General features: G+C 36.4%; 1 protein-coding gene across 3 annotated transcripts in view; it reads left to right on the top strand.

Annotated features, from left to right (window-relative positions):
- Positions 1 to 18305, top strand: part of KIF20B (kinesin family member 20B) — a 34183-nt gene extending 15878 nt beyond the window's left edge. For 2 of the 3 annotated variants that reach the window (XM_072931097.1, XM_030276053.4), the window contains exons 19-33: positions 1333 to 1498; positions 4509 to 5706; positions 7032 to 7170; positions 7453 to 7575; positions 8038 to 8098; positions 8722 to 8847; positions 9108 to 9244; positions 10213 to 10368; positions 11256 to 11432; positions 11992 to 12156; positions 13437 to 13640; positions 14024 to 14101; positions 14832 to 14979; positions 16340 to 16482; positions 18070 to 18305. In XM_072931097.1, coding sequence (XP_072787198.1) covers positions 1333 to 1498; positions 4509 to 5706; positions 7032 to 7170; positions 7453 to 7575; positions 8038 to 8098; positions 8722 to 8847; positions 9108 to 9244; positions 10213 to 10368; positions 11256 to 11432; positions 11992 to 12156; positions 13437 to 13640; positions 14024 to 14101; positions 14832 to 14979; positions 16340 to 16482; positions 18070 to 18141 — 3093 coding nt within the window. In that variant the 3' untranslated portion in view covers positions 18142 to 18305. The remainder of the gene's footprint in view (positions 1 to 1332; positions 1499 to 4508; positions 5707 to 7031; positions 7171 to 7452; positions 7576 to 8037; positions 8099 to 8721; positions 8848 to 9107; positions 9245 to 10212; positions 10369 to 11255; positions 11433 to 11991; positions 12157 to 13436; positions 13641 to 14023; positions 14102 to 14831; positions 14980 to 16339; positions 16483 to 18069) is intronic. The other variant, XM_030276054.4, reaches the window with a different exon arrangement.
- The last annotated feature ends 6614 nt before the right edge of the window (positions 18306 to 24919 follow it).

Genomic DNA, 24919 nt, shown 5'->3' on the forward strand with positions numbered 1-24919 from the left:
AATACTGATCTGAATTTATTGTTGGAGGACTCTAGATGAGATTCTGAAGAGGCATAAAAAAAAATAAAGACTTCAAACTGTGAGGACTTAATACAGTGAGAATAGAGGAAGTACATCACTGATTAAAAAAAAAGGAAGAAAATGAGGCTTTGGTACAACAAAAGTCAATTTTAGTTTAAGTTAGAATTTAAGAATGTGAAAAAATACGTAATTGTGTAAATTAGGAAAAAACAATCAGTGTGTTCCACCCACATGCTTGCACACTTTCAAGGGAAGAGTGTTAATGTGGATGTATTGAGCAGAGTTTGAATTAAGAAGGTATGACATGGGTATCTCCGTTTTTGATGTGATTAATGAAACTTGAAATTGTATAGTCTAATGATATATCCTGAGTGCTGGAAGCTAGCTTGACTAAATGTATACAGGTAAAAAAAATCAAAGCACACAGTGAGAGGTTTTTTGGGATTTTTTTTTTTTTTTGAACTTGATGTCCAGTAACCTGAAGTAGTTTAGAGACCATTTTAGGCGGCACTCTAATCATTTCTTACACTAAACTCAAAGCTTTGGCCATAATTTATTTTGTGTTCTCTCTGCCTCACAGCTGCTTAACTTGTCAATAGTATGAATGCTATTGTGATGACTTACTGCTCCTTCCAAGAGCACGGCTTTAACTATCCAGTGGTTCCATGAGACTGTGTGGCATGGACTTTTAAACATGACCACAAACCTCAACTCTATAGTCTATTGTGGTTTTTTTTTTTAATGAAGTGCATGAATAATTGACAACCACATGGTTTACCACTTGTCATGCAAGTAAACAGCCTTTTTCTTAGTCAAATAGGTATTTGAAGTATGTATTGCAGAACTGACATGGCTTTCAAATTGCATCAAACATGTCTTGACAAAAATTATTCTTGGCTTTACTGAGGGCTATTAAAGCTCTCAACTCTACCAACCATGATCAGAAAGTGATGAATGTGTAGAACAGCCTGTGTGCCCTTTTACAAATTGGAAATTTCATCAACTCTTTTGGCACTGGAAATAGTTTGCACATGGTAAATTAAGTCCTCTTAATGAAAGGACTGTGTGTTTTGTGATTCTCTAGTCTCTTGCTTTTATTCCTGTACAATGCAAAGTATTATGTTTCTTAGGATCTGAAGTTGCAGGAGCTCTTGGTTTAGCTAACTGATCTTTCACTGACTTTTCCGCTGACAACCCCTATGCACCTTACCCATAAAGGTTTTGTAAAAATATTTGTGTAGAAGAAGTTACTAAGCCTTTTAAGTGTTCAATTTGTACAACTTCAAAGCAGTTGATCCTATTTTAACACAGGAGAACACTTTGACTACCATTAAGAGAAAATTAGCAGAGAAGAGCTCTAACAAAATGACTGAAAGCAGCCAATTCAAGGATTGTGAGGAAACTGTTTTGGAAGTAGGAAGAAAACGTTGCTTGGAAAATAAGCCTACTCTAGAAGAAGAGCCACCTACAAAGAAAGGTACGATTTCTACCATCACTCAACAGGGGGTCTTCAAAAAAAGCTTGGTTACTATTCCAGAACAGAAGAAAAAAGCTGGGAAGCATAAACATTATGCTCTGAGGAGGAAATCTGCTATGTTACACTGTACAAGGAAGTAACTGTTCTCTAAATGTAATTTCTTTCGCAGAGAGCTGGCCTATATAATTTACTCCTAAATGATTTAAATAAAATTTTAGTTTTTAGACTCTTCTGCCGCTTTTTCATAATTATCTGTGTACGTACCTGCATACCCATCTGTAGTTCTTAGGCAATATCTTAACAGTTGTACTAAATTTTCTGTTGCGGGACTTCTGAGAAAGTAATGTTTCCTGCTCAAGTGTTTGAAAATTTCCTAAGCAACCATGAAAGGTGTCAGTGACTTACTGATTGTTCAGTCATACAGTATGTGCTGTGAACTTTGACATTTTGTTCTGTGTGCATGCTGTGAACACACCAGCTGTGGTCAAGGTGACAGTGCTGGCAAAGGAGGAAAATTAATTTTACTCCCATTCAGGTGGAAAGCTTAAGTCCACAAATGGCATATTTTGTTCAGCTGTCATGCTTGCACTTTCAGTCTTTTTGCTGTTACTGCTTTATCTGTGAGCTTATCAGGTGAATAAAATCTATTGATAAGTGAGACTGAACTAGATGGGACTTGTGCAAAATTATATTTGTAAGAGCTGTCTGCCTCTAACTTCAGGACCCAGCTTAGTTTTAATTTCTTGTAGAACTATGGAAAGTATACTCAAAAGGAATGTGAGAAGCCTTTCCTTTCTGTTAAAGGAGAATTATCAAATTCACATGATCACAGAAAAATGACGATACAGTGAATAAACTGAATATTGGGCTATCATTTGTTACACTGTGCAGTGAAAGAACGAGGCAGCACTCATTGCAGTAGATCAGTTTTGAATTTGTAGTGCAGAGTTCTAGTAAATGGAGTCATGTCAGGCTGGCATCCAGGCACTAGTGGGGCTCCCCCAGAGCTCTATAATGGGCCCAGTTCTCTTCAAAATCTTCATAAATAACTTTGCAAGACACAAAGCTATCCAAAGTTTGCCAGTGATAGCTGTGGACTCCCTCAGAGGGGGGAAGCCCTGCAGAGAGATCTAGACAAATTACAGAGCTGGGCAGTCACAAACACCATGAAGTTAACAAAGACAAGTGCCTGATTCTGCACCTGGGACAGGAAACCCTGGCTCTCAATACAGACTGGGGAGTGAGAGGCTGGAGAGCAACCCTGCTCTTGATGATCCTGGAGGGGCCTCTTGAACTAAGCATCTTCTGTGATTCCAGTAACAAAGCACTTCATGCAGAGAATATTGAACTGACATTTGCTGCCCTAGAAGGTGGGAGAGGCATATGTATTCAAACTCTCAGATTGCAGGCAGAGGTAGGTAAGCTAACAGCCAGCAGGTGCATATGTGGATACTGAAAGACTTAAGCAGGGTTGTATTGTCTCAATTCTTCAAAGTGAAGAAAGGTCCATAGAAAATGGCTGGGCCTGCCAAAAGGAGGTAAAAATATTAGGCTAGGTCAGCTGAGGCCATGTCATCCAGTAGGGCATTTCTGGTTTTGTACAACTTCAAGTATCATTTGAAGCCAAGACTAAGGACTTGGACAAACCCTGTGTTAAGACATCTCAGCACCTCTTGCTTTTAGTGAAGCTTGCAAAACTCCAGTCCAGGGAGAAGGATGTGTAGTATTTTGTCTGATATGTTTTCTTAGGACTGCACAACTTTTCAGCGAAAACCTTTTCCAAATGCAAATATTTTAATCTTGTATGATTTAAAAATATGACCTTATATGCTACAGTAAGGCTGCTGTTGTGGCTGAGCTAGCAGAAGCACTTGATGTATAACAGGGAAACTATGAACAAGCGGGAGAAAAGTATCCTGTTGACTTTCAAAAGCTAAAACACTTGCTGATGCTTCAGAGTTACTTTTGTTAGTGACTCAGGTTGACTGTACAACTTGTTGGATCTGTTCAGAGGATGTTTCCATGCAGTACACCTGTGCTTAATGATCCAATGTGAGACTGCCTTACTCTACCTTACTGTAGGTGCAGCACTCACGAGAATCCATAGTATCTCCTTGTGGTATGTAGTGGTGATAATCTAATCCTTAGAGATAGGCTGGTTTTAAAAGTAAAATATAGCATGCATGTTACTACAGAAGCACAATTTGGATTCTAAAACACTTGTGTGAAATACAGCTGGAATCAGTTTTGAAGGTGATGAAATACGTGTGATTTTAGTTAAAATGGCTCATTACTTTGGGAAAACAATCTTAATAAAACATGGAAATTTTGGGTTGACATGTTGTAAATCTTTCTTGGAGAACTTTACATGCAACATATTAGGTGTGGACATTAATCTAGTTTAGAAATGTATTGAATACAGAAGAGAGGAAGGTTCCAGACACAAAGCAAAAAAACCCAAATCTTGTGCTGGAGTTTTATCTTTGTTTTAAAAGTAAGGTGATACAGATCATGCATAAAACTTCTCAGAAAGGTGTGTATGGTATGACACAAAGTTATGACACCATTGCTCCCCTGCATGGAGGATGGATAATTGCTGGCTCTATTTAAAGGGATTGTTGAATCAGTGGAGGTGGAAACTGGTTGTCATTGTGAATGTTACCTAGCTTATAAGTGTTGGAAATACTAGTGAAAGTAGCTAGATTTTTCTGCTAGTGGGGAAGAATAGAGGGTTGAAATAGAACTGTAGCAAACTTTTTTTAAGTCTTCTGAACACCTCTTTCGGCAAATTATGCCTAGAAGCCAAAGAGGCATTTTAGTGCCTATAAAATGTCTCAGAGGGCTCTAACAGCTTCAAGACTCTAAAATGCTATGGAAGTGTGGCTTGCAGGTGGTGCTAATTTTCCACACAGCAATTACAGTTTGGTGTTGCTAGTGACTTGTTGATTGTAATTAACCTGAACTTTAGGGGGTTTATTTGTTCTTGATGTTGTTTTGGTTTTGTTTTTAGGAGATAAGAGGGAGAGTTGGGAAAACTACTGTCTTGATCAAAAGAGAACTACTAATTCTGAGACCTACACAGAAATACTAGCACTAAAGGAAAGAACTGAAACCTTGGAAGGTCAGATAGCTACACTTGAAGAACAATGCCTCAGAGAAAAAAATGAAAAAGATGAATTAAATCAGCAGATAGCAAAATTGCATCTGAAACTCTCTGCTTCTGAAGAAAAGGCTTCTAGCTTGAGTGAAGAACTTCAACAATGTCAAGCTGAATATCAGGAGACTGTTTCTGAATTGGACAAACAGAAAACCATAAATAAGGAACAAGAAGAAAAGATTACTCAGCTAAATAACGAAGTGACAAGTGCTAAACAAAATATAATTGACAAAGTGTCACAAATTAAAACAATGCAGTCCCAGGTAGATGAATTGTATAAATATCACTCAGAATCTTATGCTGTGGGTATTGATTTAGTTAATGTAAAGGATTCCTTAGATCGTCAAAAAGATGAACCAGAGACAGCTCAAGTGAGTCCTCTATCCATGCAGTTTGAAACTGCTTCTACAAGAGATCTGAGACAGGAGAGCTCCTTTCACCGCAGTATTGAAAGCATTTGGGAAGAATGCAAAATTATGATTAGGGCTTCCTCACAAAAAAGTCATCAGATTCAACAACTACATCAACAAGTTGAAGAGTTAGAGAAGAGACTTCATGATAGTGAGAATTACAATAATCAACTAAAAATAGAATTAAATGGGATTACAAATCAAGAGCATCAGTCCGTAAAGGAAGAAGATCTTATGAATCGGTTACAAGAGCAAATCCAGAAGAAAACCCGGGATTTTGAAAAACAGGCTGAAGAAAATCAGAGAGTAATTGCGCAGTTTCAGGAGAAAGTTGCCAGCTACGAGGGAGAAATAAGAGATCTTAAATGCCTGTTGGAGGTTTCTAGGACTAAAGATGACAGGATGAAAGAGTTAGAAGTAGAACTAAAAGAAAAAGAATCTACTATTTTAAATCTAGAAGGTAATACAGTAGCTCTGCAAGAGAAATGTACCAGTGCAGACAAAATCCTGAAAGAATTCAGTGATCGAGAAGCAAATTTGAAGGATGAGGTTGTGCAGTTGGTGAACAGTCTGGAGACCATGAAACATGTTCTTCAGGAGAAGGAGAAAAATGAGTATGAGCAAATACAGTCTATAGAACTGTAAGTAAATAATAAGATTACTCCTAACCCTTTAAGAATAAAACTAAGTTGAAACTCCCTTATATGAGCATTAGTTTGACATACCACATTTGCATGTTTATGAACTTGATTAACCAAACTGCTTCTTTGAGAAATTTCTATACACTGCTCGAATTTCACATTTGCATAGTCTGCTGTCTATGTTTTCCTCACCTGTTTGTATATTCTTTCAGAAATATGCATCTAAATCATGTGGAACTATTGTGCAGGGAAATAGGAGCATACAATAAAATTAATTATTTGGGGATTTCTAATAATTTTGTTAGAGACCCTTTCTGAGAGAAATTGCATTGTGCAATATTATATCCTGTAACTTATGTAAAAGTAGGACATATTTTCTTTGGAAAGGACTGAATGTTAAAAATAAAGGGCAGGGAAAAAAAGCCTAGGGAGTAAACAAATGGTTTTGATAACAGCTATTTTAGGTGAACACTCTACTATAAGACTTGAAGGAAAAATGGGTGTAGAGGGCAGAACTTTTCTCAGCACCTTCTACTTTTTAAATCTGTGAGAAATAGGAGATTATGTGCTTCTGAAAGATTATATTTGCTATATGGGAAGGAAATTGCAATTATATAAAAGATAGCTGTAAGATGCTTTGTAGCTCTTCACCTGACAATGGGTTTGTTTAGTGCTTTATCTGTGGGTACTGCATATACTCTAAAGTACAGTTTAGCATGAAGGTCTGATGATCCCCAACCTGTGCTGGTGAAGCTTTGAAAGGATTTATTTTTGTGAGGCCTTGTATTGTCATTTATAGGACCTGAAAAACCTTCCTTTAGTTAGTTTAAAAGTCCAAGATGTCCTACTGGAAACTCCTTAAAATAAATGTAATCACTTAAAAAAAACCCCATCAGACTTATTCTTTACTTTGCAGAACTTGTGATGGCAGAATTTATTGCAGTATTATTGGGTTTTTTTCCACTTTTCTTTTTATTCATCTTGATACTTACAAGAACTGGGATGTAGTTATCAACTTTAAACTTACTTGCTTTTAACCTTCTGCTTTTCTAATTTGTAAGGTCACCTAATGATAATGATTGCTCTACTGTGCTTAGAAAGATAATATTTTTTTAAAATTGAGTGTTCAGAAGTGAATATGAGCAGTTTGTTAGTTCAGGCTCATCTAGTAAGACATTGAAATCTAAATGTAAAATTATGAATTATAAATGTAAAATTATATTGATATGATAAAGCTGAGATTCTATTTTCTAATAAAACCAGCAAGGAGCCTGAGCTAACATGTAAGACTAATGTTATTTATGTCTCTTAATTTCTAACCCAAGGTTACGTACAGATCTTTCTGAAAGCTCTGCCCTTGTACAAAGTTTGAAAAAAGATTTGCAGAGGAAAGAGGAAGAATACACAGATTTGAAAGAGAAATTTTCTGATGCCAAGAAACAAATTCAGCAAGTACAAAAAGAGGTTAGTAACTATAGGCAAAATGTTTCTTCTGCAAGTTTGGGCTTCTGTTATTAAAACCTATTTTCACAAACCTCAATCTATGGATGTTAAAAGATATTCATAATAGAGCTATTTTGAGTGATACATTTAGAGTATCTTCCCTTGTGCACTACTAGTCCCTGAAATTTAATGAAGATGCTTGCAAAAATTTAACTCTAATTTAAGTAGTTGATTATCTAGATAACTTAGAAATTGCAAAAGGCTTATAACTAAATGTAAGTTTTGCTTGCTCTCTTGTTGCAGGTGTGTACAATGCAAACTCAGGAGAAATCCCTGAGGAAACAAGTTAATGAACTTGAGAAAACTAAAAAGCAGTTTAGTGAAGAATTAGAGTTCAAACAGCGCACAATCTTGCAACTTAAAAAGGTATTTTTAAAATTTACTTGCTCTTAATTTTTTTTTTAACTAATCTACTAATGAGATGAGTTTTTGAAGCAACTGGAGAAAGCTTACAAAAGTTGGGGTAAAAACAGGAGTAGCCAGCTGAAATAAGTTTTAACAGATGAATGAAAAATATTTAAAGAAATTCTCATGCAGGACTTATTTAAAACAATTTGACAATTTTAAATAAAATAGTAAATAAATACTTAATACCTGCACAGTTTCTGATTAGTGACACTTAGGTATGTTAGTAATAATGTCTCTTTATTTTTTAAACAGCTGGAATGCTACTTTATGAAGAACTTATATTCGTTGGGACTATTTATCTTAAATGCCTTATTAATTATTTATTAAATTCAAAATGAAAAGCTCTTAATTTCTAGCATATATATTTGCTTCTTTCAGCATATTCTAATTTCTTTAATTTGCTTTTCATGTGATATTTAGGAGCAGTTGGATAAAGAAAAGCTGGAAGAAATCTCCAAACAGTATGAGAAAACACATGAAGGTCAGAAAGAACTATAATTGTTCCAATTCTTCTGTGTATGTGTGCAATGACAATATAATGAGTGATCATGTCAGTAACAAATTTAGAAAGTCTTTATATTTATATTTTAGAGTACCAAGGCACTCCAACCTGGACATTAAAATCTCACAATCAGAAATTAATTTTTATTGAATTGTTACTAGATATATCTGTAAGGAAATAAACAGTCTCAGATTAAGAAACATAAGCAGAGAAAGTATTAGTGTTCATTTAGTCAATACTGGGATTTACTTAGTTTTATTTTAGTTGTCCATTTTAGCAAAAGCATGAACTAGCACGCTATTGTGTATAGTAGGACAAAGTTTCTGCAGATTTGATAAACATTTAGGGGTTGAACAGTAGTTAGTTTCTTATAGCCATACAAGCCAGAGTCTGGTATACCAAAGCACACATCTAAGTTAAACTGGTGAGAATAGAATCACTTAAGAATTTGGGATGTGGAAAGTTCAGTATAGATGTTCTATTTCCTTGTAATAGAGCTTTTGATCTCAGGAAGTGGATAAATTACTTGTAACTAAGGCAGTTTGGGAGAATGGTGGGAACTAGGAGGAGGCTCATCTGTAAATTAATTTTCAAATTTTCAGATCTATGTGCAAAGGAGAAAATAATTGAAGATATGCGGATGACATTAGAAGAACAAGAACGGACTCAGATTGAACAAGATCAAGCACTTGAAGCCAAATTAGAAGAGACCAACAGATTGGTTTTGGGTAATCTTTCCATGGAGAGGGAACAGGGAAGAAAAATTGGTTTGAATGTATATTGTGATAGCTACTTTACATTTCTGGTTTTACTTATCAATTGCTATTTAGGTGTTACTTTTACGTAAAAAATAGCAATTTCCTAAAAGGCCTCTGTTGTCTGTGATCATAGCTGATAAATCCAAACAACTTCAGTAAAAGGACAGGAACGTGTTCAAATACATGTTTAAAATTATACATTATGTAAACTCATTTTGTGTTCTACCTAGAACTGGAAGCATGGAAGCAGAAATATAGAGAGCTGAATAACCAGTGCAATAGAGACTGGCAGGAAAAGATGAGTAAAAATGAGGCGAAATCCATAAATGTAAATGAGGAATTAATAAGGCTGCAAAAAGAACTGGAGGTAAAACATTATTCTATAATTCATACTTAAATCTAAGGCCATAATGCCCATTTAAGGGGTCTAAGTTTTTGTCACTGTCTTCCAGAGGCTAGGGCATGATATTGGCAAGTTATTACACTGGTAAAGGAAACCTCCTTTGAAGCATCTCTTCCATACAGCATCACTGATGCCCCATAACAGAGTGCTCCCTGCTCTACATTATGCTGCTGCTATGCACAGGGCTTCTGTAACTGCTTTCCTCTTACAGCTGTCCTAATCCAACTCCTGATACCAGTTACAGGGATCTCTCCTCTCAGTTGCTAAATCAGACTCTCTCAAGATCTTGTGCTTGCTGCATGGCCTGTAAGCCCTTACTGTAAGGCTGATGACTTTCCTCTAGCTCTCCTTGGATTAGAAAGCCAACTTTATTTTCTGAGCAACTTTACAGGCGCTTCCTGTCTTGTGTAGTAAAATGTCTGACAAGAGGTTTGATTGTGATAGAAAAGGAGACAAAGTTGCTGTGGATTGAAGTGACATTCGTAGGTACATGCTGTCTCTGCCTACCATTCAAACTGTACTGCATTGTTTCCCTTTCAGTCTTGAGGCAGAGATTAGTTTTCTAACATGTCCTTTAAGGCAGCAGAAAAGCTGGTAAGGTGGAAGTGTCTGTTTACCATTACTTTTGACATATGTGTCTGTATTGACCCAGAATGCTTTGAGGAAAAAAAATTCTATTCCATGAAGATGTACCAGTTTGAAAAAGAAATGCTGAAAATTTATAATTTTTTGCAATATAAAAGAACAAGTAATGAGTATATAATATAAATATAATGAGTATAGTACTTGTACCTGGGAGTATGCTAGAGTAAAACTGTGCTACTGTTTCTGTTATGTTTTTGAAGTTAATCCATTTGATCGTATTCTGAATTTTAAGTCCTTTTTTTATTTTTCCTCTACTTATGGTTTCATTTCTGGTTTCATCAAATTAGGAGAATGAGGCAAAGTATCAAACTGATAGAAAAAAGTGGCTTGAGGAAAAAATGGGACTCATAAATCAAGTAAAAGAAGCTGAGAACCATCGCAACAGGGAAATGAGAAAGTTTGTGGAGGGTAGAGAGCATCATGTGAAGCAACAAGCAGAAATTGTAAGTGTCTTTGTCTCAGCTGTGTCCTGCAGTGTCTTTTGTACAGAGTAAATCACATAGCAAGTGTTGAACAGTGGGGGCACTTGCAAGTAGCTGGCCAGTGTCAGTTCCCTTACTTTCTCACATGACAAAGCCTAGATGAGATATTCTCAATATGAAAAAGGAAGAATAGGAGGCTCATAAAATGAGAAATCTTAACACATAATATAAGTTAACATGCCTGTTCCTTCCTGTTCCATCACATTATGAAGTCTTCAAAGTTCATATTGTGTGTAAAACATCAATAAAATAACATACACTTAAATGAACTGCTCCTTAAAGCTAAGAAAGCTTACTTTGGAAAATACTTAGTATGCTGTGGTAGTATGTGCTAGCATTGGGGAAGACTGATAGTTACTAGCTACTGGACCTTACTTGTTCACTGGACTGCATCAAGGCTGTAATTTTTTAATCAAATGAAATTATTATATGAACTTCTGCAATCTAAAACTACATTTGCATCTGGAAGTAGTTAGCAATGCCTTTGTTGACCTGCATTCAGTATAGGAGGATATTAGGAGCTTGCAAGTAATTTTACTTTATGTGTGACTTTTCTTGACTGAGAATTGTAATTAATAAAACCTTCAAGTGAGCAAACAGAAGCTGTGGTTCTCAAAAAGAAAATTCTCTTCACAAAGAGTATGAATACAGATTTCCTAGTTGAAACGTGGCTTACTTTTGCATATTTGTACTGAAACTAATACCATAAGAGCTTTATAAGATCTGCACAGACTCTTAAGTTTACTAAAGCTATAAAATAGTACTAATTCTGCAAAACAAGACTAGCAGAAGTGTTCAGATACCATGTAGAAGTGGTGTTCTATTCTAACCCAGTTTTTAATACTTAGGAAAGACTTGCTGCACAGCTCATAGAGAAGGATGACAGTCTTCAAAAGTGGCGTGAAGAAAGAGATGAACTAGTAGAAGCTTTGGAAATACAGCTCAAGACTTTGGCTTCTAGCACCATACAAAAAGATGAAGAAATAGAAAGGCTGAAACAGGCTGCACTAACAGCTTCAGAAAAGGTCCATTTTTTCTTTCTTCTGTGTGAATTTTTGAGGGGTTTTTGTTACTCATTAATTCTGAAAAATACTGAAGTTGCTCTTTGCATTCTTGCTCTACTTTTTGCTTTTAAACACTATCATATTGAAACTATTTGCAGTTAATTTAAAAAGAAAAGCTTTACTTTTTTTTTGCAACTGAATTTGTAATGGTAATTGGAGTTTGAAAATATTTAGTAGTTCAAGTAAACACTCTTGTGAATTTGGACTGGGTATCTGAAAAAACTCTCCCATTTGTTGTCTTTCACAGCACCAAGAACTTCATGAGCAAATGGGAGGTGAACTTAGGATTCTAAAAAAGTGTAGTAAAATAAAAAGTTTTGCATTGTGTTTCCTAAGACTCTTACAAGACTTTTCTTCACTTTACATAAAGGCATTAAATTACTGGCTTTGTATGGGGTACCTGACTGGTTTAGCCTGCAGTTATGAAACTGACATGACAAAGTAATCATAATTATGCTCGTATACATTACTTTCTTTTGACAGTCCTGAAATTTTTGGCAATTTTTGTTATGTTTATTAGGATAAAGAAACTGACATAGAAGATCTAAAAAAACAGCTAGCAGAGAAAGATGACTTGATAAAGGAAATGAAACAGCAGATTAACCATGAAAATCCTCAGTCTTTGGCAGAAGTACCTTTACCTGAAGAAGGACAAGATCAAATTGATCAGTCTGTAAACAAAGAGGTAATCTTTATGTATTAAGGATATGTTAATACTTCTGGTTTGGTTTTGTTTCAGTATATGTTTCTGTATATAGTTCTGGAAATCTCCCAAAACTTCTTTGTACTTTACCTATGTCTTCAGTTCTGAGTTCTTATTCATCCTCTCACACTCACTCTCAGAAGATAAGTACTTTAGTTAAATGAGTATTGCCACTCTATACATTAATGAACCTTTGCACCTGAGGCAAAAACTAGTGAACTACTCCAGATTCTAGAGATTTTGGAGACATGTTATTGGTAGTGTCATCTCAGTTTGATTATGTCAGTGTTAAGGGGATTTCAACTGAAACCAACTTTCATGATGTCACCTATTGTGTAGTGAGATGATTAACCAGCCCATATGGGGGTTCATAAGAACAAAACAGTTTCTTGCATCCTACTTAAAACAAAACCAAACCTGTATTTGAAGTGTGCATAAAAGTAAAAATAAAAGCTGTGTAATATGTGTCTAATTATATCTGACTTCAGCTGTGTGCTCTTGAAAACTTACCTCTGAGTGATGCATATGAAGTGGCTGATTATTACATAAATCATCTGGGAAAATAATATAAACGTTTTTAAATGTGTGACCAATAGCAGGGCAGACTAGGGTTTGATTCCTTCCACTGTAGGAAGCCTGTATGAGATTGACTATTCCTGGGCAACTTTATTAGTTTGCTCCATTCCTGGGAATGCAGTGCTGCTGGGATTCTGGGTGGGATTCCCTCTCAGAATCCCAGCAGAGCCTGTTGGAGAACTACCTTTTAGGTTTCCATGAGCTTTTACCACTTTCCTTTTTAAGAGGAAGGAGGTTCACCATTCAGGGTGAACCAATGTAAGGAGGAACAGCTGGAATTCTCTAGAAGGGGAAGAAAGCTCCCTAAAGATAAGCTACAGAAATATTATACTTTTCTCACAAAAGCGCCTATTACTGCCTAGTTCCTAAGGAGCAGCAGAGTTAAGATGGAAACAATCACTAAGGGCCTCTGCCCTTGAGGAAAAAATACTTGGAAACAAAGTATCAGGCTGAGGAAAATTCTGTGATCATGGATACGAAAAAGTTCAAAATTTAACAAAAAAGGTTTTAGATAATAAGGCTTAAACTCTGCTGTAGTTAATTTCTTCACTTCTGTTGTAAGTGTTCTGAAAGCTAACAGCTGGAATTCCTTTGCAATTCACTGGGAGATGGGGGGTGATATGCATTATATAGTATTTAACTCATAGTTTTAATCTTGTTTTCTTATATTTTCCACATACCTACAGGACCATTCTGAAGTTGTCCTTGATTCTACTGAAGTGTCCACAGAGGATGAAAAAACGAGTCGGTTCCCAAAACCAGAGATGGAAATCCAGTTCACGCCTCTGCAACCCCATAAGATGGAGGTGAAGCACCAGGGCAGCACCTCACCAGTTACTGTTAAAACGTTCAAGTCAAGAAGGAAAAGGAAGAGTGTAGAGATGAATGAGGTGTGAACTCAGCCAGCTGACAAAATATGTTGTGCAGCTTTTCAGTTTATTACATTGATCATTTATTAAAACTCTAACTTCTTATTTTCTGCTGAGATCCCAGGGATATATGTAGGGTACCATTTAAGCCCCATGTCTCCCAAGTAGTGTATCTCTAGCCTTTGTTGAATAAGCCAGAAATCACAGACTTCTGCTGATCCAGAATCTGTCTCCTTGTGCCTGATTTGCACTTTCTCTTTACCTTTTACATTTCTCTCTTCCAGATAGTGCAATTTCTTGCTGTCTCCAGCTCTGATCTGTGGGATAACAGATCAGTTCTATAAAATAGTTTCTTTTGGTTTAGGCAGTCATTAGTATCAATTATAATTTCTAATTTTCTTTAGGATTTTGTGAAGAGTGAGAACAAGAGAAATGCAAAACCTGCTATGGCTGACTCGCCTTCTACAAGCAACAAAAAAAAGGTTTGATTTTGTTCCATTTTTGAAGTTAGTTTAGCCTTTTCTGTAAAGGTAGACTTGTGAAAAGAGCAAATATTCTTATGCAGAAGGATCTTATCCTTACCTATGTATTTCAACAGGATTATTTAACATTTATGGTGTCTTTCTACTAAACTCTACAAGCCAAAGGGTCTGTCTTTGCCAAGAATGTGTAGTGTCCCAGCTGCAGTGTGCAGTGATTCAAAGGGGAAGGATGTTGCATATCGAGTAGTTAAAAAAGACTAGCTTGAGCATGTTATTAAAGTGTGATGCTATAGGTAATGCCTTTGAAGTAAAACTAAAGTTTTTCCACATATATTGCAACTATAAAAAGATTATTTTAGGCCATAGTAGTAACCTGGGCAGGTTCAGAGGGTGAGACATTTATTTGCCCCATCAGATTCTTTTATTTATAATTAATACAATAAAATTATAATTAGCTTAAATATTCTACAACTTTCAATCTGCCTTTAAAAAAAAGAAAAATCCTGTTTCCTGTATGACTCATGCTCTTAAGTGTATTCTGTGAAACTTTGGTTATTTTCTTTTTCCTATGTATAAAATGAGGTTGTCTACATTACTTGCTGTAGTGCTATCATTACTAAATTGAACAAAGGTGACAGTAGCAAAGCTCAATGTGTCAGCTTGAAAATAACATCGAAGCAAAATAGAATGAAATGAAACTTGAGGATTAAGTCATTGTATTTCTGTACAGATGGCCACTGCACAATCTCTTAGAAAAGAATACTCCTTAAGAAGACAAGAATCTACTCTAAATAAAAAGTCAGCTAAGAAGAAAGATGGGACACTACAGAAAATTGGTGATTTTTTCCAAAGCTCTCCTACTATTATTCACTCTAAAGGTGTGTACAGTATAAATAAGGCTTATTTCCTATTCTCTGGCTGCTGTAGAGTGGCAGAAAAGAAAAGATTGTCTTGATTGTGAGGACCACATAATTCTAAAACTTATGTTAAGTGTGAAATATAAACCAGGTGGAATGAAGGATGCAGTGTGAAATACATGCATATTTATCATCAAATCAATGATAACTTTTAGGCCCAAAATGTTGGAGTTACACTGTACTTATTTACATGTAAAGGCAGTTTTAGAAACTTGCTCTGCTGCTGTGAAAAAATCAAGGATTGAATCCAAACTCCAAATCTTACCTTGTTTTATAAGCAATCCCTTGTTCCTGTGGAAACTTTGTTAATGTTTTTTGATGTATGTTAATAATATGAAATCTGAAAGCCAGTGACTCATGAAAATATTTGGAAAATTTCATTAAACTAAATATAGAGCAATGAATGGATTTTGTTAAGTTTAGGTATAGCCTTGGGAAGATTAATTGCTTGGACTGAAAGATATGTTTTTATTCTTTCCTACAATAAGAATGATCTATGGGTTACTGTGCTTTAAAAAAAAATTAGCAGGGTACACAAGGAATCACCAGTGTTTAATTCTAAAATACACTATTATTTGTTTAAAACATAGTTGGTCATTTTTTAATGTGGACAGTTAAAATAAACTCCTGTACCAACATGAAAGCTTGTCTTGCTACAGACTACATGTTAAATTATCTGTCATAATACAGTCTAGATAATAACTGTGTGAAATTTTTTTTAAAATTTCTGTTTGTCATCTTGGTTCCAGGAGCCACAGTATTTATTATTATCAAGGGAAGCCAAATTCAGACTACTGAAAATTTCATCCTTAATTTGAATACTCAATTTGAGCAAATGTTTTGTTACATTTATTACCATGTCATGTATGGTTTCCCTCTTTGTATAGCAGTATTGCATATTTCTTATTTTTCTTATTTTTTCTAATGCATATACTCCTCTCTTTATAGAGCTAGTACTTGTTTGATTAAACTATAAAAAGGTATAGAAAAAATTCACTGTACACTGTGCTTCTGTCAGCACAACAGTTAAGCCAGTTGTTCAACTTACTAGTCTTTAAGTGAGATCTCAGTGAGATCTGAATCCTAATTGATTTTTAATGTGCTATTTAAATGTGTCCTTTAAACTTTTGCACCTGAAGCTATAGAAAATTGTTTCCAGCTACAGAAAACTGGTAGTCAAATACCAGTTCTAAATTTTTATATTTGAATGTTGGTCTACACTGGCTTAATTTTTAAACTGTTTAAATAAAGCCTACTTTATTCATTAATTTTGAGGCTCACTGAACCATGGCATGTGTTTATGATAAAATTTGTCTTCTAGCAAAGAAACTTATTGAGACAATAAGCTCTCCCAAGTCTGCAGAACAAGAAAATGTGAAAGAAATCGAGCTCAAGCCAAAACGAGCTAAGAGAAAGCTGTATTCAACTGACATTTCTTGCCCTCTGGATATCCCTGGTTCTTCAGTAAGTGATTAAGATTCCTGTTTTGCCCACTGTAATGTTTTTCTGTAATCTTAAATTGAAATTTAATATTAGGGAAAAAGACAAATCTGAAAGTCTAACCAAGTTGCAGAAGAGTTTTGAAGAGACCAACTTAGATTTTTTTTTCTACCTAATCATTCCTATTGGTCTTTACTTTCTGCTGTTTTTTTTTTTTGTTTGTTTGTTTTCTCACCTGTCTTTCTTTGCTGACTGATTGTATAGGTGATACAGCAATCATAGAGATACCTTGACATCTGGATTCACAGATACCTTGTAGTGTGTGCAGGATTACTTTTTCTTCACTGCTACAGCAGTGAAGTCTTACTTTGTTTTTTCAGTAGTTGCAGTTCAGCCAAGTGTGTAATAAAAAATATGTATAATATATGTGTGTGTGTATATATATATATATATAAGTAGCATAGAGGGAGAACAGAAATAGAGACCAGGAAGGCATCCATAGATTTGGAATGACATGATTGAAACACAATAAAGGTCTGCATGTACAATTAACTTCACAGGTGAGAGCACCAAAGGTGTTTTTCAATTCCATTTATACCCAGGTGATATTTGGGCATAATAGCATGTGGATACGTCCATGCTTTTCAAAGCACAGTCTAAATAGCCTTCTGGATGTGTTTTAATTTTGTGGCTCTGTCTAAACTGGTCTAAGAGTCTTGAAGGCCAGAGTTTGATGTATTGTTTCAGAAATCCTACTTTATGGTTTAGACAGTAACCATAGTGCTGAGCATTCTTCTGCTCTGCTGGAATACATCTCTTCCTTCTTTCCATCCTTTTTCCCCTATGCTATGGTAAGCATTTGCCCAATACTAAAGTAGCCTATTGAATTTTCTGTAAATTGTATCAATGGATTCAGCAGAACCCACAATGCTGTCCGTAAGAGGAAGAAGAAAATGGCAGAAGTGCTAAGCAAAATGAGCTAAGAAGCTTGGAAGTGATGAAAAAGTGGTGATGAAAAAGACTGAATCCCAGGGAAGTCAGAGAAAGCTAGGGAAATTTAAGCTTAAAATGTTTTCTGGACACTTCCTGTATCAGAAAATGAATATTAGATTCTAGAAGAGAGATCTGCATTCAGATAATATTTTTCTTTGGACTTTGGTATTTGTTACAGCAAAAATGGGATTTTTTATGTTTATGGAATCTGTTGCTTATCATGATGCATTAAGATTGTCTCTCTGTCCTGGAGACCCCTGACAAAAAAAGGTAATAGAATCATAGAATTGTTAAGTCTGGAAAAGATCTCCAAGACCACTGAGCCCAACGTTAACCCAGCACCACTGGGTTAACTCCACAAAACCATATTCCCAAGGGCCACATCCACACATTTTTTTGAACACTTCCAGAAATGGTGTTTACACCACTTCCCTGGCCAGCCTGTTCTGACTGACCACCCTCTCAGTGAATGGGTAAATGTCAGCAGAGTGACTCAGGCAAACTCTGGAAACAGATTCTGGAAAAAATGGTTCTGTTGGGCACACAAGTCTAAAAGGTGAGTGTCAATTTGTCTATGAAGAAATGCTGAATAACCATATTTTAATCAATCTTTTTCAGATCCTTGTAGAACAAAAGGAAAGTGACCATCTAATCCTCAAGCGACAGCTGCGATCAAGAATACCAAAATAACCTTGCGAAAGTTTGTTTATATTTCTTAGCTAGGACCTATTGTCATTGTATTTTTATTCCAACTGTTGTATGTAGGAAGCAGTAGATATTTACTCATGCTTCAAAATCTGTATATAGTTGTATAGAATTCTTCTGACTCCATTAAAATTGTCAAGATCAAAAAACCTTGTGCATGAAACCTTTTTCGTTTACTACAAAGAGTTGTCTTTGGAAGTGTTCATAACTTACTCATCATGCAGTAAGAGCTATGCCCATGTGGAATGGTGTAAATTGCCTTTTTTAAGGCAGCCTATCTACCTTGATTTTGAGTGGAAAGAAATGAGTGCACATTGATACTGGGTATAGAATATGGTTTTGTTTTCAGAATAAAAGATAATCACAGTTGCTGTATGTATTAGTTTTTCCTTGCTTACAGGCTTGTGATTTTCCTTGCTTATAGGTTTGTGTTCTAAGGAAAAAGGATTGGTGGAAAAAAAAAGTTATAAATTTATATTTAAATACCTCATTAAGTTTGACTGCTTGGTGTTAATCATGTACTTCTGCATGCAGATGCCATGGAAATTAGTACTGATCTCAAGAGGGATCATAGAATCATGTTCCCAGGAGAGACAGGCAGCTATTACACAAGTACTAAACCTAGGAATTTGTAGAAGTTAGATGCATTTGAAATTTGAAACCTGTTGCACACATAACAGTTACAATATAACACTGTTTGAACTTTGTGAGAAGCAGGTTTCAGAAGTTTGAATACTGTAAAAGGATGGATCAGTGTTTTATTCCACTGTGAAAAGTATGAACTACATCTATCCTCTATTTACTTATTTTGATTTGGGTTCTAGGACAGCACTGGAAAGGGTGAAAAAATAATACTAACATGGGAGGCATAAGTACATAGAAAAAATAATCTAATCAGATAAAATCTGCAATCTCCTCCCAGTGTTAATGAAACCTGGACAAATGCTTCCAGTAGACAGCAATGTGACTCAGGACCAAATTGCAAAATCAAACACTGTAACTTGAAGTGATCACAAGGCCATTGAAACTGACTCTGATTTACTGCACTCTGTTAATTACTTTAAGCTGATTTTTCCATTCCAGAAATCTGAAAGTTGACTATGTGACACTGGAGGCAGGGGAATGGTAGTGAACAGTATAGAACAAGACATGCTAATTGGGTTTCACCTATATCTAATATTTATATGTGATTATATCACAGAAGAGTTGTTTTTTGTAACAGCATTTTCATCATGAGAACAGCCTAATTACTCGTTTCCACGAGTAACACGTCTCCTCCCCCAACAATGTATTTACTTGTGCTTAGCTGCTGCAAAATTGACCTTTTAAAAAGGTCAATTTGGTGATTATCAGACTTATTTGTGTGCATTTTCATAATGCACAACCAGCAGGGAAAATAAGTTCCTTCACTTAAAAGAATAATTGAACATTTAACACAGCAGTTTTATCAGTTTGACATGCTCTGACACTTAACTGCTGTGACAATAGGGTATCATCCAAAATTATTGGCAATTTTTTGAGACACCGTGTTGTCAGTGAGTTCCATCAAGGCTGACTCTTTGTGAGGTGATGAGAGCAAGAGACATTATCACTCCACAAATTCATTTCGGCACTGCTCTTTTGTTAGCAGCTCCTAGCAAACAGCACTGGCTCCTCTCTCTCCGGCCCTCTGGGCTGCTGCAGTGTTCCTGCAGAGCCAGGCTGTGGGCACTGCAAAGCAGTTGGCTAAGGAACAGATAAACTGGCTGGCTTGCCATTTCTACGAAGTCTCTGAGCTCTCTATTGCCCTATGATAAGTGCAGTAAAATGACCCACATTTATTCCCAGATATACAGCCTTTTGACATTTAACATGATGTTACTTTTCAGGTTTTGATGAATTATTTAGACCATGATTTCATATTAGACTGAGATTTCGCATCTAAATGCAAGAAGTGTTTGGAGGTCTCAGGCTTTGCTCATGCATTTGAGGTCACAACTTCCTTCTCAGAAAGAAATATTACAATCACAGTCTACGTATTTCCTTATTGGAAGAAACTTTTTATGATCATCTGTGGGAAATGAGGTTTCAGTGATTTTTGAGATGCTGTTGCACAGGTTGACATTCTCCCTTCCTCCCACAAGAAGCTCTGGCTTTATCACCATGATAATTTGGACATGTTTTATCTCTATCTTTGTATCTGGGATTTAAGGTCTTCATGAGGAAGTGATAAAAAGACCATGCCTTTACTCGCTACACAAGGAGCATGCTGCTTCTGTAATAGGAAGGTCTTTGAAAAGTGGCTTTGAAGGAATCTTCTGCTTTGACCATTTCTGAGTTTTGAAATAGAGGCAGTAACTGAATTCCCGAGGAAAGTGGTTTTACAGAGGCACCTCTGTGCTCATAGGTATTTGATAAAGCCACTTCTACTTTGGCAGGGAGGAATGTCACTAGCCCTGATCTGAGAGCATTAAATGTGATGCCCCTGTGGGTACTTGAATAAGATGTGTTCCTCTTTGGAAAAGCACATAACTGTGCCTCTTCAATGTCCCAGGAAATGCTTCACTAGTTAAAGTGTTTCTGTCTTTCCTTAGTTGTACTGAGAGGTCAGGAAAAATACTCCTTCTTTTAGTGACTCATTTAAGTTTTCCTGTTCTGAAGTGTAAATCACCCAGCATTCAGATTCCAGAGCACTGGGCATTCTGCAGCCACCAAGAAACAGTCTGGAGCTGCTTGCTTTAGGTGGTTCAAAGAATAATTTTGAAATTAGGGAAGTGAAGGATTTGTGGAAATTTGGTGAGCAAGATGTTCTGGATGTCTTTCTTTCCAAGTGCTTTATCCAGCTGAAGCCTATTATCTAAATAATAAATTTGAATGATCCTTGTTTTCCAAACAACAATTTCAACTGTTTTGAAAAAAAAAATCTGGAGATAATGCTTTGAGCTTAATTTATTTCATCTTTTAAAGCATATAATGTCCATGTGTGAAATATTACAGGGTATTTATTTCCACTAGCATCTCTTGGTAATGTCAAGATGATCAGATAGATGTTCTCATCACTAATATTGACTGTTAAACTTCTTGCTTATGAAAAAACACCCAGTGAAATGCTGACTCCTGCAGACACTGCTTATACAAAGCTAGTACACTGATTTCCCAGCAGGAAATCACTTGGACAGTCTCACACACAGTAAGTTTTCTCTCCTTTGTAGATTAAATTTCATAAACGTAGTTAGAGTCTAGTGATGCAAATAAGTAATAAAAAATTAAATAGCAAGTACAGTCAGTGTCTTTGATTCTCATGACAGCTTTTGAAGGAAAAATCCTAGAGCTGAATTTCCCTTAAGGAGTAACTCTTATTTACTAATGCAATAAACATAACTGATGAAAGAAATATCTGTTATACAGATATTGCCAAAATACAAAGCTCTGGGTAACTTAAATATTTCAGTCCTGTGGGAGGTAGAAATCTGCGTTCCAGTAAAAGATATGCAAGCCATACTTCACGCAAGCCACATTTGCTTATCATTTGTGATTTACAGGCATTAAATTTCCTGCTTGATTTAAACACATTTATAATATTTAATCCCCAAAGATATTAACATTTCATTTTTAGTCACAAAAAAGTTTCAAAAACCTTTCTACAATGACCTTTCTCACCTCCTCATTGCTTAGCATTATAGCTACTAGGGAAAGTGTAAAATCAAAGGTGCTACAGCATGGTCACACCTGAAGTTCTGCCAGGTGAACTTTTGGTTCCTGAGATCACGGGGCTGATTTTGGAGCATCAGAGAGGCCAGTCACCATTCAGCCAGGCTATGGCTGTGCTGCTGAGCTTGTGCCTCTAAGCAGTCCCTGCTGTCTGCTCGAGTGGTGGCAGCGCCCTGGACCCCTGGGCTGGCTGAGATGAGCTGAGCTGAGCTCTGCCCGCTGGAGCTGTCCCGTGGATCAGGTGCAGGAGTCGCACCAGCAGAGATCTCAGCCTGGGCTAATGTCTCCTGACTGGCACCTGAAATTGCTGCAGAGGCTGAGTTGCGCCATCCTGAGAGCACACAAGTCTCAGTGGACACATTCTCTACCCTTCCTTCTTTTCCTCTCTTGCTCATTTTCTAATATGTCACAGCATCTGAAGCAGAAGCAGTGTTATTCTGCTGTTCATCTATTCTCTTATAAAGATTTATGTTCTTTATCAGTATTTTGGTTTTACAGTTCAATAAAGTATCATCTACAGTAAAACAGTACTTGAAGGTCCATTTTACCACAGCTGGAATGCGCTGAATATTCTTAGTTCCCTTTTGATCTAATGTTACTTCACTCCTTTTCTCCCAGCCTACGTGCAGAATCAAAATATCAATCTTGGTTTTGTTTTTAACTTTACTGAGAGAGATTTTATTGCTAAAGCATAATAACACCTCTCACTTTTTTTAACATCTAATGTTTGATATTTTGAAAATTCTGTTAGTTAAGAAAATTATCTTATTGTTTAATTCAAAAACTGGGTTCCAGATTCAATAAGCCCTTAAACAGTATTTTTTAATGTCAACACACAAATGACTGAAAGCTGATTAATTTATTACCACATGCGCAGCACTGAATTGAATTAAAAGAGTAGGCAGAGAACTTCAAAACTACCTTTTTCTTTCTTTAGACATATTTTTATCTTGGTTGCTGTCAGGTTTTCTTGCATTAACTAAAGGCACAGGACACTTCACTAAAACTAAGCACAAATGTTTGAGAACAAGTCATGATAGATGCAGTGTTGGACAGCCCACTAAAGCTACATTCAGAAATGAGATTCTGGAGACCAGCAGTTATGACAGACTCACAGAATGGATCAGGTTGGAAAGGACCACAGTGGGCCACCCATTGTGTCCAACCTCCCTCCTCAAGCAGGGTCATCCCAGAGCATACGACACAGGATTGTGTCCAGATGGTTCTTGAGTATCTCAAGGGAGGGAGACACCACACCCTTTCTGGGCAATCTGTCACCTGCACAGTGAAAAAGCTCTTTTTCCTATTCAGGTGGAACGGCCTGTGCATCAGTTTCTGCCTGCTGCCTCTTGCTCTGTGTGCTTGGATATCCCAGGTGCTTGGATGTCAGCCAAGCACCCTGGGTTGGCAGAGAACACTGATATGAGAATGTAGCAATTGTAAAACTTCAGATAATGGAATCATTCTTTCATACCTCACAACTTTGCTTTCCACTGCTGCCATTCATGCATGCACGCACTGAGGACTAAAGCAGAAAGAGGAGACCACATCATTGTGCTGGGAACACACATCCCTTCTTGTTAGAAAATCCTAACCCAGCCTGGAAATTGATTTTATTTGTAAATCAAATTGGAACAATTTGCCTGTGTGGTAAATAAAATGTCTGTTTTAGCTGCTATATTATTCCAGCTGTTCTGACTGACTTCTCACAGTGTGCCAAAATCTGTCCTTCAGTGCAATTTTACGTGATTGGTTTGGCCTCCATGGACATTTGTCTGCAAGCAGAATTTATCCCTGTGGTTTCATGAGGGATTGTGGTAAGAAGAAAGTGCTTTAGGAGACATAGCCTATGAGTTCTGAATGGAAAGTAAAAAATGTGTGGCTTGGAGTATGCCAAAATAACAAAAAGTTACAGTTTCATGGATGCTGATCAAAAAATGGCTCCTGAAGTACTGAATTACTTGCTGATGTTATCAGAGATTCATTGGCAGGCAAGTGCTGACAAGGTGGTTTTATTTAAATGGGGAGCTGGAGAAGATGTTGGCAGCTGCTATGAAGAGCAGAGCCTCAAACCAGCAGAAGCATAAAGCTTAGGCTACCTCACATATTTTAAATAGTTTTTCATTGATGATGCTTAGTCTCTTCAGTGCTTCTTTGTAGAACTCCAAACAATGAAGGGATGAAAACTAAACAAATTAAACTAAGCTGCCACATTTCTAGGCTTCTGCCCTTAGTGAACATCACAAATCTTTGATAAAAAGCAGTTCTGCAAGTCTGTCTCCACAATTTAGCATCAACCTTCTTTTGCAGTTATGGTGTCAGTGCCTTTAGGACTAGAGAAACCTCACAGAGCTCCAAAACCCATCACAGTAGAAATCTGAATTTCCACTTCTCCCCAGTTTGATCTATATCCTGTCAAAAACATTCCCTGAAAGCTGTGAATTTCTCCATGAATTTAGGGAAGTTAAAAATGTGAGGCTATACATTGGAGATGGAATTTATCTAAGTTGCCCATCAGCAAAAAGACTTTCTGGAGTCATGGATGTAATTTTCCTGTAACAGAGATTAGCAGTGTCTGCAGGCTGTCAGGTGCTGTCTCTAGTAGAGGGGTACAACAAAAGCACAAAAGAATAACACATCTATGGAATGGATAGAGCTAATTCTCAATTTCAACAGTAGCTGCAGTCAACTTTTGTGGGAAACAGTCCTCAGAAAATGCCCTATATTGCATATCTCTGTGAGATTTATTTTTCCCTTTTAAACAACAAAAACTTCAGAAAACATTCAGGCATAAACATTTCACATTTGTTTTGATCTTGCTGATTTCAAATGCCTTTCATGTACTTTTTTTTTTTTTTTTTTAAATGTTGACTGTTTCAGTAAGATTTGCAACAAAATATTAAAGGGGAAATAGGGTGCATTACCTCTACGAAAAGTTAGGGAAAGGATTAGTGAGTGGAATCAAAATGTCTTGAATAAAGGGGAAAAAAAGCAATAGGAATTAGGGACTGGAATAGGGTTGGATCAGATGGGTTTTTCACAAATCAGATGTCTCTGCTGCATCCATAACAGA

This window comes from Taeniopygia guttata, chromosome 6 (assembly GCF_048771995.1).
Source record: "Taeniopygia guttata chromosome 6, bTaeGut7.mat, whole genome shotgun sequence".
Taxonomy (NCBI): Eukaryota; Metazoa; Chordata; class Aves; order Passeriformes; family Estrildidae; genus Taeniopygia; species Taeniopygia guttata.